At 41.5% G+C, this 13,564-nt stretch overlaps 1 protein-coding gene across 1 annotated transcript in view; it reads right to left on the bottom strand.

The window, feature by feature from the left end:
• Positions 1–13,564, bottom strand: part of USP19 (ubiquitin specific peptidase 19) — a 3,461,697-nt gene that overhangs the window by 460,270 nt on the left and 2,987,863 nt on the right. The window contains exon 23 of the mRNA XM_044078491.1: positions 9,149–9,327. Within this exon, the coding sequence (XP_043934426.1) occupies positions 9,149–9,327 (179 nt within the window). The remainder of the gene's footprint in view (positions 1–9,148; positions 9,328–13,564) is intronic.

Below are 13,564 nucleotides of genomic sequence, written 5' to 3'. Positions count from 1 at the left end.
TCTGAGTAATCCTGGTCCTCCCAATGGAAATGCTCCCTCATGATATGTAAAGTTTCCCCAAAAGAGTAATCCTCAGGAGGAGAGGCTGAAGGAATTGATTCTTCAGCATCAGAGTCCTCATAGGGGGGTAAAGAGTATCCCTAGTCTGAAGAGGAATCAGAAGAAATGGAAACCTGGTCAGAGGAATCACAGTCTGTATCCTGCCTAGGCCTTTTATCTGGAGGGGGATGGGTACCCCTAATCAGAGTAATTAAGTCTTCGGCCATTTTAAGCATCTGTTTTTTAGGCATGGAGGCCTGTCCAGGTGAATGCTGTACTTGCTTCTTTGGCTTTAATGGAGTTTTAGACTTGGCTGTAGATTTAATGGTAAGTTGTGAAGGTCTGAAAACACCCTCAGAAGCCGATGCCTGCTCAGCAGCTCTGGACCCATCTGAGGGGTTCATTTCCGTAGGCCCAATACCTTGGGTTTCCAGAGGCCTAGACATCTCCACGTGGGAGTCGGAGGCGGCCTGTGGCTCTGAGGTAGTTGGTGTCAGGGGCTGCGAAAGCGCCTCACTGAGAACCGGCGACTGGCCTAGAAGAGGCTTCATCGTCAGTTTTGGGCCTCGGATGCCTGTCCTTGTCTTTGCATTTTTTGTGTATTCCGGTCGTAGGTTGTTCCAATGGCATGGTATAACTGAACCTTCGGCCAAAGTAATGGCGAGCAAAGTCAAACAGACGTTTAATAGTGCGCTTGTTAAATCTAGCACAAAACCGGCAACTAGTGACGTCGTGGTCTGGACCTAGGCATGGAATACAGTAAGAATGAAAATCCTTATGAGGTATTTGCTTCCCACATGAAATACAATTATTAGCTTTTACTGACATCGGTCTTAGGCCAGAAAAACTTTCCCCAACAGGGTACTTAGCTTTATTAAAGACTTCGGTTCTGAAATTCGAATTGAAAATCTCAGCAGTCGGCCGACCGGCACTTGAGAACTGCTTTTGCTTCGGGCACCGCACGGCAAGAAAGACTGAAGAAAATGGCGTCGGCTGCATCTTATATACCCCTGGCGCAATGACGTCAGGGAAGAAGCGACAGCAACCGACGCCGGACCAAGACTTTGGAACTCTGACCGAATGCGGGACCGCCTGACGGCAGGATAATCCAAGTGTAATGACTGTAGCAGTGAAACACGATGAACATCAGCAATACAGGTAGTAACAGTGACACTGTGTTAGCCATTATACCTGCAATATTTGCACCTGGATTCACTGATGAGGTGCTTGCACAGGTCAACTTTGGATTCCTTAATTGTTGATATAGCTTTAAATTCTTTAGGTAGATGATGCCAGGTTGCAGGACCAGTGCCTGTGGAAGTTTTTTTTTTTTTTTACCAACTGTAATTATAAAAGGGACGTTACCAATGTAATACTGTCTTCTTGACTACTTCTCAAGAAATAGGCCTGTTCTCCAAGTTGCAATTTTGATCTTAGTGCGAGGGGGCAGTATCCTAGTTTTAAGACTTTAAATAATAAACAGCTGAACAGAAAAGTTGCCCTATCATTAACAGGCAACCACTGGATATCTAACTGGGTTAGAGTGATGTGTGAGGAGGTCAGTAAGTATAGCAAACCTGGTCTTCAACAAGTTGTATTTTATGTGTATTGTTGGCAGACTGGAAAGATAGTAGGGTAAATGCATATTCAAGTTTAGCCAGGAGAGCATTTTAGCAATAGGTCTTCTGGCTTCGGGGGAAAGTAGACAAGATATTTTGTAACAGAGCTCAATTTGGGAAAGAACTTTGTTATGTAGTCTGCAGGGGTTGTAAGTGTCAGTGATGGGTACAGTATTAAGCCTAAGTACTTATATTTGGACAATTTGGAATTATGCTGCTTTGTCAGTCACTTTGTATAAGGCCGACTTTTAATACTTTTGAAAAATTACTTTTTATTCCGGATTTTGGAAGCTATTAAAATATTAGTATACCCTCTGAAAACCAAAACCTAAGTAGGTAAACTTGATTTTTCAGGTATTTCTTTTGCTCTCATTTGAAAATTCACATTTGCTGATCTTCACCACCTTATCCTCTCTCTCATTTCTTAATGGATGAATCAAACTTTTTTTATGAAAAAAAGCAATAACCTGTGGTATTCAAATAGGCGACTTCAAACCACAGTAACAGCAAAATAAAAAAGCTTCATTATTGCCTTGATGATTGACAATCATTAAAGAAAAGCAACAAAAGGTTGAGAAGCACAAGACACTAAACAAATGGAAAAAATACAAAATGTGCATCACAGAATGGTGAGAATAAATGAAGAAATGTACAAGTAATGCTGGCTCTGTATGACTGCCTCATGCACTAACCAAGGTCTACGGAACCTGTGTCACTATTCATCACAGGGACAAAGTTAGTCCTGATGAAAATTCAGGAAAAAAAAAAGGAGAAGCAGAGTATACTCAAATATTTATTGTTACAATGACCCTCACCATTAAGATGATCTGACATTTGTGGAGGCCCAGAGCAATCTGCAACCTGCCTGACTCCTTGGTTAATGACTCTCAATTATTAGTACCACAGAGTGCATGCAGCAGGTACAGACAGGAGACAGGCTAAATTCTGAAAGGTCCTTACAGACCTAAAATATGGCCTGCATAGTCAAATTACTCAAAACATAGTGCAGTGAGATGAGAAAACTACACTGCTGCTTATGCTTACAGAATGAAGGTTTCATTTTGTTTTTCATTGTCTAGTATTAACGCCTTTAACATTTTGGCACATCATACTCAAACTACGACAAACTTCTAAACATTGTAGCCAGACAGTGCCTTCTCCATAAAGATAATTTGTAGCATAAGAGTTAAGTGTGCTTCAAAGACAGAGACGTAGATTTAAATCCAAAGGTCCCAAACAAATGACTCTAAGCAACTTATGCTCTCGGTTCACTGAATAAAAACACCTATGGCTTCAATGTGCTTACATCGTTAACAAAAATCAATATAAAAGAAAACAATGTAAACAAATTACAAAAATCAGCAGTGATGAGATTATTAATAAGAAATCACTAAATAAAAAGCAGGTTTGTAAACAGATTAAAATATTCCTCATAATTACCATAACATGGACCTGCCGCATACTAGCTGTGTGACTTACTCCACTGTTACAATGCTTTCTGCTGAAGCATTACAGCTAAGTAATTCACTCATAATGAGAGCAAGTCTTTTAGAATCCCACAGAAGAAAGTACAGTTGTGTACCTACCATAAATGTAGATGTTCGAGTGTATTCACTGTTGCAGTCATTACAATTGGGTTATCCTGCTGGCAGGCTACCCACAGTCGGCCCGAGTTCCAAAGTCTAGGTCTGGCGTCGTTTGCTGTCACCTCCTCCCTGAAGTCAGGCGCCAGGGGTATAAAAAAAAGCAGCCAACTCCATTTTCTTCAGTTTTTCTTGCCCCAGATGTCAGGTGCCCCTAAAATGGTAGGCTCACTAATACCAAAAAGCAAGCATAACCAAAAAACAACTTTCCCTTCATCTACAAGCAAATACACTACATAGGTTGTATAGAATAGAGAAGTACAGATGAGTCCCAGCAAGGAAAAGGGGGATGAAAGGAGGGTAACCGGGACTGCAACAGTGAATACACTCGAGCATCTACATTTATGGTAGGTAGACAACTGTACTATGTTCATCGTGTTTCACTGTTGCATTAATTACAATTGGGTTGAATCCCAAAGCTATGGTTGGGAGGCTGGTGCTAAATAGGATTAGGAGAGGCTATCAGGCCCTGCAGAACTGCAGTGGCAAAGCCTGCCCTGGATTTAGAATAGAGAGGTAAGTGATGGTGCTTTGTAAAAGTATGCACTGAACTCCAAGTTGCAGCCTCTAAGATGTCTTTGGTTGGTACTCCACTGAGGAAGGCTGCTGAAGTGGCTGCTGCTCTGGTGGAATGTGGCCTAATGCCCTTAGGCACTGATTTGCCATGCTGTGAATAGCAGAAACGAATGCAGTGGCCTATCCACTTTGAAATAGTCTGCTTTGAGATCCGGCAACATATGCTACTAGAAGTTGTTCAGTCTTTCTGAAAGCTTTGGTTTTGTCCAAGTAGAAGCATAGCTGTCTGTGACTGTCCAAAGAATGCAGAAGTCTCTCACCCTTATTCTGTGGGTTTGGGTAAAAGGTAGGCAAGTGAATTGTTTGGTTAAGGGCCACACTGGTCACTACCTTAGGCATAAATGTAGGGTTTGTCCTCAGAGAAACCCTGTCAGGATGGAAAATGATAAAAGGTTCCACAGCCATGAGTGCCTGTAACTCTGAGACTCATCTAGCGGAGGTTATTGCTAGGAGCAGAGCTGTTTTCCAGGATAAGAATTTTATACCAGCTGCAGAGGCTGGCTCAAAGGGAGGCAGTGTAAGTTTTTCCAAGACATAGTTGAGGTCCCATGCAGGTATTGGTGCTTTCCTTGGGGGTCTTATGTTTTTGGCCCCTCTGAGGTACTGCCTTAGTAATGGATGAGAAAAAATAGGTGGTTCTGTATTGTAATGAGCTGAAATGGCAGAGGCATGAAGTTTAATGGATGAAAAGGAAAGGCCTTTATCCAGCATCTCAGTTAAGTATTGCAAAATCTGAAGAATATTTGGAGCAGTTGTGTCAATACCTTGTGCCTGGTTCCAAGCACAGAATCTCTTCCATTTTTCTGCATAAGATTTTCTGGTGCTAGGCCTCCAGGCCTACAAAATAACACCCATAACTGCTTTAGAAAGAGGTGTGTCTTGAATGGCTACATTATCCGTCATGTTGCCAGGTTTAGGGTCCTGAGTTGGCTGTGCAGTATCTGACTGTCTTGTTGAGTCAATAAGTGAGGAATTTGAGGTACTGTCCAAGCTGGGCATTGGTACAAGCTCTTTAAGATTGGGTACCAGTGCTGGCAGGGACAGTCTGGGGCAATCAGAATAATTTTTTGGCTTCTCTTGTCTGACCTTGAGGAGTATCTTGGGGAGGAGAGACAGAGGAGGAAAGGCGTATACTGTTCGTTTTTTCCAGCTGAAAGATAGAGCTTCCACTTTCCATGCTTGGTTGTGATAAGTCCTTGTGCAGAATCTTTGTAGTTGGCAATTGTGAGGACAGGCAAATAGGTCTATGTCCGGGCATCCCCAGTTCCTTGTTATCATGTTGAAGACTTGTGAATCCAATTTCCACTTGTGGGGATCCATTAGGTTTCTGCTTAGTTCATCTGCCAGAGTATTTATCCTTCCTGGCAGGAACTGTTCTTGCAGATGTACTTGGTAAGTCAATGCTGTGTCCTACAAGTTCATGGCTAGTCTGCAGAGGGGGTAGGAATGTGTGCCCCCCTTGTTTATGTACCACATGACTGTGGTATTGTCCGCCTTTATCAGTAGTTGTCCTGGATGAAGTAGATCCTTGAAGGCTGTCAGGGCATTTTGAACTGCTAGCATCTCTTTCTGATTGATATGTAGATGCATTTGACTTGCGGACCATGTGCCCTGAATACATCTTCCTGCCATATGTGCCCCCCAGGCATAATCTGATGCATCTGTTGTCAATGTCTGCCTGCCTGTGGGTAAGGTGAATGGCTGTCCCGTGTTGTGGTGACAGGCTTTTGCCCACCATCGAAACTCCTGTTGTAGGCAGGGAATGAGAGTAATTATTGTTTCCAGGCTGTGGCAATGTTGAGTCCAAACACTTTGTAGATACCACTGAAGTTTCCTCATATGCAGTCTTGCATATGGAATTAGCAGAATGCAGGATGCCATGAAGCCCAAAGCCTGCAGAATTTTTCTTGCAGATAACTGGGTCATTGTTGCCAACATTTTGAAATAAGTAGTCAGTTGTCTGTGTTTGTCTGGCATGAGATAAGCCATCTGGGCAGTTGTATTTAAGCTTGCACCCAGGAATATTATCTCTTATGAGGGTACGAGTTTTGATTTCTTTTCGTTTACTGTGCACCCTAGACCTACTAGTAATGTTTTTACAAACGCCAGATGCTGTAGTAGAGTGTCCTTGTTCTCTGCTTGAATAAGGCAGTCATCCAAGTAAGGGTATATTTGAATTCCTCTTTGTCTGCAAAAAGCAATTACTGGTGCCAGGCACTTTGTGAAGACCCTGGGCACAGTAGATAAAGCCAAAGGGCAGTGCAGAGAATTGGTAATGCATTGAGCCAGCTATAAATCTGAGGTATCTTCTGCATGATTGTATGATTGGGACATGCAGGTATGCCTCTTTTAGGTCTAAAGTCACAAGCCAAGCCTTCTTGCCCAGCATGGGCAGAAGCTGCTGCAGAGTTAACATTGTGAATTTTGGAATGTCCAGGAATGTGTTCAGGATAGACAGGTCCAGTATTGGTCTCCAGGTTTTGTCCTTTCTGGGCACCAAGAATAGCCTTGAGTAAAATCCTCATCCCTGCTCTTGCTGTGGTACTTGCTGAATGGCCCTCATGTCCATGAGGGATGAAACTTGTTTTCGTGCCTCTGCCCATTGATTGTGTGGCAGGTCTGGCATGCCGTTTGGCCTTGGCAGGGTGTGAAAGTGGAACCTGTAGTCCTGGGATACGATATTTAAGACCCATTTGTCCTGAGTGATCATGTGCCAATTTTGAGCAAAAAGTGCTAGTTTTCCCCCCAAGGGAGCTGCCAGAAGATAAGTGCTTGGTGCTGGCAGGGGAAAGTCATTGAGACTGTTTCCTATATGACTGTGATTTTTCTTCTCCGCTTTTGGAGGTTGAAGCACCCCATTGTTTAGGCCTGTATGAGCCTTGGGGCTGTGATCTGCCTCTGGGGCGTCTGTATCTACCTGTTTGTGGCCTGTCTGACACTGGAAAGGACCAAGTCTTTGCAGGCCAGTTCCTGCTAAATCTGGGAGACTGCACCTGTAAGAAATACTTGACTGTTTGCATAGATTTAGCTTTGTCCTCCATTTTCTTCAAAACCTCTTCCGCTTTAACACCAAACAAGGTATCATGCTGTAGTGGAGCATCTAATAATTTTGCTTTAACATGATCAGGCAGATTCTGTTCTTTTAACCAAGCATGTCTCCTAAAGACAGAACCTGTAACAGTGGCCCTGCAAGAGGCCTCTAGATTATCAAAACCACATTGCAAAGTATGCTTTCCTACTTGTTCAGCAGCATGCAATAAATCCTGCATTTCTTTGTTTTCTGCACATTCTGAATTTGTCAACATTTTTTGTTTAAGCACTGACATTAGATATTGCTGATATTTAAGCATATGAAATTGACAATTTAAAGCTCTTACAGCCAAGGTAGCAGAAGTATAAATCTTTTTCCCCCATCTGTCCAGGGCCCTTGAATCCCTATCAGAGGATATAGGGTTTTTTGCAGTGGACGCCTTGACCCCTTTGGGATCCTGAGAGAGAGTTTCTGGGTCTGCTGCATTGTTTTTATAAAGAAATCTGTGTGAATCAGGAACCCTGTAGTATCTGTCTGGCTTAATAGGAGCTGCTGGCAAAGAGTCAGGAGACAGTCCGGACTCTGAAAATACATCATCTACAATGTCTAAAACAGGAGGGATAGCAAGGGGTCTGTGCTGAGGCAATAAAAGGAAGTCTCTGAGCCTTTTCTTGGATTCTGAGTAATCTTGGTTCTCCCAGTGGAAATGCTCCCTCATAGTATGCAGAGTTTCCCCAAAAGAATAATCCTCAGGAGGAGAGGCTGAAGGAATAGATTCTTCAGCATCACAACCCTCATAGGGAGGAAGAGAATATTCCTGGTCAGAAGAGGAATCAGAGGAAATGGAAACCTGATCTGAAGATGCATATTTTATCTCTTGCCTAGGCCTCTTATCAGGAGGGGGATGGGAACCCCTGATTAAAGTAATTAGGTCTTCTGCCATTTTAAGCATCTGTTTTTAGGCATGGAGGCCTGTCCAGGAGAATGCTGTACTTGTTTCTTTGTCTTTACAGCTGCTTTAGTCTTTGCCTTTGAAGCTGAAGTTGGTTTTACATATAACTGTGTAGGCCTGAAAACACCCTCAGAAGCCGATGCCTGCTCAATGGCTCTGGACCCATCTGAGGGAATAGTTTCCGAGTGTCCAATACCTTGAGTTTCCAGTGGCCTAGTCGGCTCACGTGGGAGTCGGAAGTCGCCTGTGGCTCTGAGGTAGCGGGTGTCAGGGGCTGCGAATGCGCCTCACTGAGTAACGGCGACAGGCCTAGCAGAAGCCTCATCATCGTTTTTTGACCTCAGGTGCCTGTCCTTTTCTTTGCGCTTTTTATAAACTCTGGTAGTTGGTTGCTCCGACGGCATTATATAGTTAAATCTTCTGCCTAAATAATGAAATGCAAAATCGTTCCAACGCTTAATAGTGCATTGGTTAAATCTAGCACAAAACCGACAACTAGCAACGTTGTGGTCAGGGCCTAGGCAAGGAATACAGTAAGAATGAAAATCCTTATGAGGTATTTGCTTCCCACAAGAAATACAATTATTAACTTTTTCTGACATCTGTCTGGAGCAAGAAAAAAGTTTCCCTAACGGGGTACTTAGCTTTAATGAAGACTTCGGATCGGAGATTCAAATTTGAAAATCTCAGGAGTCGGCCAACCAGCACTTGCAAACTGCTTTTGCTTCAGGCACCGCGCAGCAAGAAAAACTGGAGAAAATGGCATTGGCTGCTTTTTTTTTATACCCCTGGCGCACTGACATCAGGGAGGAGGCGACAGCAACCAACGCCGGACCTAGACTTTGGAACTCGGGCCGACTGCGGGCAGCCTGCCAGCAGGATAACCCAATTGTAATGACTGCAACAGTGAAACACGATGAACATCAAACAGTTCACAACAACATAGTCAAACGGAAGGTGCATCTAATGATTGCTGTTTATGTCAAGATGACTGCACATGTCAAAAGAATAATGATCACAAACACATGTACAGCTCTAAACATACATACAACACAAATATCCAGCAATAGTTGCATACATCTCTGCATACACATGCTCATTTACTCTCTCCCTCATGCCACATCAGCATACTCTCTTTGTTTTGTCTAAATGTTCTCAATTACAGGAGACAGAAACAAACACATTTTTGACAATTCTTAACATATAACTTGCATATTAGCAATGAAAACTAACACGGGGCATTTCCAAAAAGTGTACATGTTTAAACTACAGTTAACAAAAACCTCACCTGAGTGGCAGATGCTTCTGCTGAAGTAGCACTTTCTGTGTGGTGAGCTGTTGTATGGACTCGTGTTGGTCTCTCCACGGGAGAGTTCCTTCGCCGATAGAACAGCACATAGGCGTAACGAGTTACAACTTGACTTTCTTCTACAGTAGTAACTGTACTGTCATCAAATAGCCGCCATCCTGAATAAGAAAGTGGAAAATGAAAAAGATTTTAAATACTCATGCAATGTCACTGGCACGCACACCCTTTTAGCACCATTTAAGTGCAAAATAAGCGTTTTTTATTAGTAAAATTCAGCATACCAACAGTATGGACTAAAATCTAAGACAATTCAACATCATTTTTACAAAATAGAACCCTTAAAACAGTCACTTCTGGCTCTTAAAACATGAGAACACAAATTAAAATAAAGATGCTTGTCAAACAAAACAGCTACAGTTCTCTGGGCTAAATATATTTTCTCAAGTTTTATAAATTTGCAAACAAGTTATCACAAGATGAATACTATAACAAAACATTTAATTATGATGAAATACCATGAAAAGATGACTTTTCTAAGCTGACCTATGAAGAGACTAAGGGAATAGTGCTTGCTAAGTACTATTTCTCAGTTCATTATCTCCACTAGTCACAATCTTGCAATTTACTTAGATGAACCACTGCAAACAGTGGACTTGCTTGTTGCCAGCACACAGCATATTATCAAGCCCATCTACTTAACTGCACATAGCCCATGACTGCCTTTCTTGCAAATCAATGAATCAGTGAAGACCTGAAACCTAATGTGAGCAAATACATATCAGCACACACCTTTTCTTGAATTTACACAATCCTTATATCATCTCAAACCTAGGTCAGGTTAATGGAATACTATTATTAGCTATCAAAAGAATTTGACAGAGATGATATTCAATCCTGATATACTACTTCATGAGGTCATTCAAACCTACCCTGTATTGGTCTGCCAGCTATCTGGGTAACAGGAACTAAACTTTAAGACTGGCTCACTACACTTCAGATCCTTTCTCTCAATGGATATCTGCTTTCAGCCCTTGCCTCTAACATTTTTATGAAAAACAAACAAGAATCGCAGTCCTATCGGCTTCATTCCACAAATTCATTCTCTTTCTCTGCCTATTCAAATGAGGATATAAACGCCAAATTACAATGTACCTTCAACCATGTACAAAGCATGCTATTTAATTCTGATGATCTTTTGAATGCATCAAAAATTAAGGCAATGGTTCTCTTCCAATCACAACACTAAAAATACTCGCATCAAAAGATCCAAGAGCTCTGAATAGGCAAGACCAAAAAAATTATAAAAAATGGATTCTAGTCCTTGAAGGAAGAGAACCAAAGCAGACGTCACACACCTCAAAAGTAACCTAGAACAGTGGATAACATACATGAAAAAATGACAAAAAGAAGCTATGTACTTACTGTAACATTCCATCTGTATTGTTTATTTTCATTATTCCGAAACATATAAGTTCAGATCTGACTCGGTCAATATTCTAGCCCATGGTCACCAAGAAACACTTCAGCTCCTTCCATACTGATAATGCACCAACCCTAACATCCCTCAGATCTTGTTTGCAGCTTCACATGAAGACCATAAAGAACTGACAAAGAGTTCAACACATGGGACATGTAGTGCTCCAAGAACTTCATCCCTCCAGAATTCTCTTTTGATAAATAGAAGGGGATGGAGGATGGGGAGTTAAGGAAGAATGAAAATAGACAACATAGATGGAACGTTATGGTAAGAATATAACTTTATCTGATGTTGTCAATTCTCATTCTTCCTCAACGTATGGGACAGTCTCTCCCCAGCTGTCTGAATTCATGGGTGAATTTTAATAAAGGATATTCCTGAGTACAGTTGAGGCAAAGGTCTCTCTTTCCCTAGAGACCGGCTACAATTTGTAATGAATGATATAGGTATTAGGATTTGACCAAGGAATTGTCCCATAACAAGACTCCATGTGTAGTCTAGATTGGAAGATAGTGGAAGTGGTCATCGATGCAGTTGAAATAGCCTGTACTGGTTGGTTAGGGGGAAATTCCATTTAGTGGACACAAAATATCATCTGTCAACTGCTTGGTTATAGTTACATTTGTGACCAATTTGTCCATTTTGTGATGTGTTATAGAATCCAAGAATTGATCGATCTTTCTAAGTTGTTAGTTCTGTGCAGGTAGAAATGTCATTTTCTATAAACATCTAGTAAGAGCAGCATATACTCTCCTTTATTTGGAAAGTCTGGGGAAAAATACTGGCAGATTCATTTGGATGGTTAATGCTGTATTCTGACACTGCACTCAGTAGAGGGGTATGTGAAGTGTCCTGATCCATGTGGAAAAACAAGACAGGGCGGCTAGAATATAATACCTGAAGTTCTGACATTATCCAATGGAAGTAAACGTAAATGTTCCAGGTAAAGAATTTTAGATTACACTTGGCTGTAGTTTGAAGAGACTGTGTCAAAGTTTGCCATACCAACTGTATATCCCATGGTGGTATGGGATCTTTGTAAGGAGATCTAAGTAGAAGAAAACCATTAAAAAATGTTTTGCAAAGTTTAGAGGAAGCCAGAGAAGAATTCTGAAAATCTACACAGAAATCTGAGAAAGGTTGTGAGGAGAAATTAAATACTCGATAAACTAGCATCCTCTTAAAATAAACTGGCTAGAAATTCAAAGACAGAATGTATTGGGGCTGTGAAAGGTTCTACCTGATACTGCTCTACTCAATAAAGTGAAAAATCTTCTCTATAAATTTCTGTAGAGATTCCACATACAGAGTTGTTATGGGAAGGTAACAAAATGGAATGGAATGAAAAAAAAAAGCACAGGTTGCCTGGCTATCAATATAATGAGAAAAAAAACAGGCAGACAGTTTTAGGCTAGAGATATGGGGATGAATCATGCCTATTAGGTGAGACAGAAGCTCTGTAAATCGATCTAAAATCAAACGAGAGTATAGAAAAAAAGAAGTCAAAGGAAGGGGAACCATCTTAGTTGAGGTCAGTAAGATACGGTGAGGATGGCTTGTTCTTCAATCTGGGTGCTTTCTGAAGTAATGTTTATTAAAAATGCATTGTAAGCGCCTATCATGTTTTATTTTCTTCCACCTTGTTGTTGATGTACGTTTAGTTTGCATAACATTTTTCTTCTATTTAAATATGCAATTTCATTTGCCTCAAGTCTTTACTCTTGGGCACAGAATGAAAAATCGTCCTTACGCTAAGCGAATGAATAAATAAATAAACCATGTCCGTCACTTTGTTGCTGAGACACAAGTTGTGAGGAAGTAAAATGGACCTGCTCAAGTTGACAGCTATCACGTAGAACTTCTCTGGAAAAAGTGTTACAATTATAAAGCGGTTGGAAGAAAATCGCCCATTGCCACACTTTCAGTATATGTAAGTTGGCCTCCTCAGGGGGACTAAATCCCTGGACTGTATTCCCCAGGTACTGTCCACTCCATCCAAAGAGGGAAGCATCCGTGGGTTTGGGTGGCAAAAGAAGAAATGATGGACTAGCACAGTTGTTTTGCGTTCACCCAGAAAGATGACCTTTGCCTAACTGAGTTATTATCTATATCGACACAGATTGAGAGAGAGTTTATCATTGTATTTGTACCATCTATTCTTGGTAAGGAAATAGAACATTGACCCCAGAACTTGCGAAATCAATCCTGCTGATATTTTGGTATTACCGATTATTTTCTGAGCTACTGTTTGTACTCCGTAAAGGGGAAGAGATGCTAGGATAAACACAGTGTTGAAAAATTGCTCCCATAAACTCTAACATGTAGTCAGTTAGAATTGTGACTAATTGTTATTGATGGAGATCCCAAATTCTGGACAAGCCTACCATACTTAATCTCAAATTTGCACCAGTAAATGCTTGGTTGGGGCAGTAGCGAGTCTGTCGTCCCAAAATGGAAACACCCGGGATACTTGCAAAGTTGAGTGAGATGGCAGTACTGCGATACAACTGGTCAACACACTGGGGGCTGTGGTTAGGTCAAAAGGCTGGACTCTGAACTGGTAATGAAGTACACTTGTGTACACTTACCATAAATGTAAATGTTCGAGTGTATTCACTGTTGCAGTCATTACATTTGGGTTATCTGCCTGCAGGTAGCCCTCAGCCGGCCTGAATATCAAAGTCTTGGATTCCTACGTCGGATGCTGTCTCTTCTTCCATGATGTCAGGTTGTTAGGGGTATAAAACATGCAGCCAATGCCATTACATCAGTTTTTCTTGGCCCAGATGTCAGGTGCCCCCATAATGGAAAGCAATTACATGTTAGATTACACCTCCAACAAAAAGCAGATACACCAGAAAGCTGAAATACACTAAACAAGAAGAAAGGTACAGCCAAGAGAAGTCAGGGTAACCAGA

Source organism: Protopterus annectens, chromosome 7.part1, assembly GCF_019279795.1.
Source record: "Protopterus annectens isolate FY-2018-M chromosome 7.part1, PAN1.0, whole genome shotgun sequence".
In the NCBI taxonomy this organism is placed as follows: Eukaryota; Metazoa; Chordata; order Ceratodontiformes; family Protopteridae; genus Protopterus; species Protopterus annectens.
Note: the sequence above shows the minus strand (reverse complement) of the source record. Positions and strands in the feature narration are given on the sequence as shown.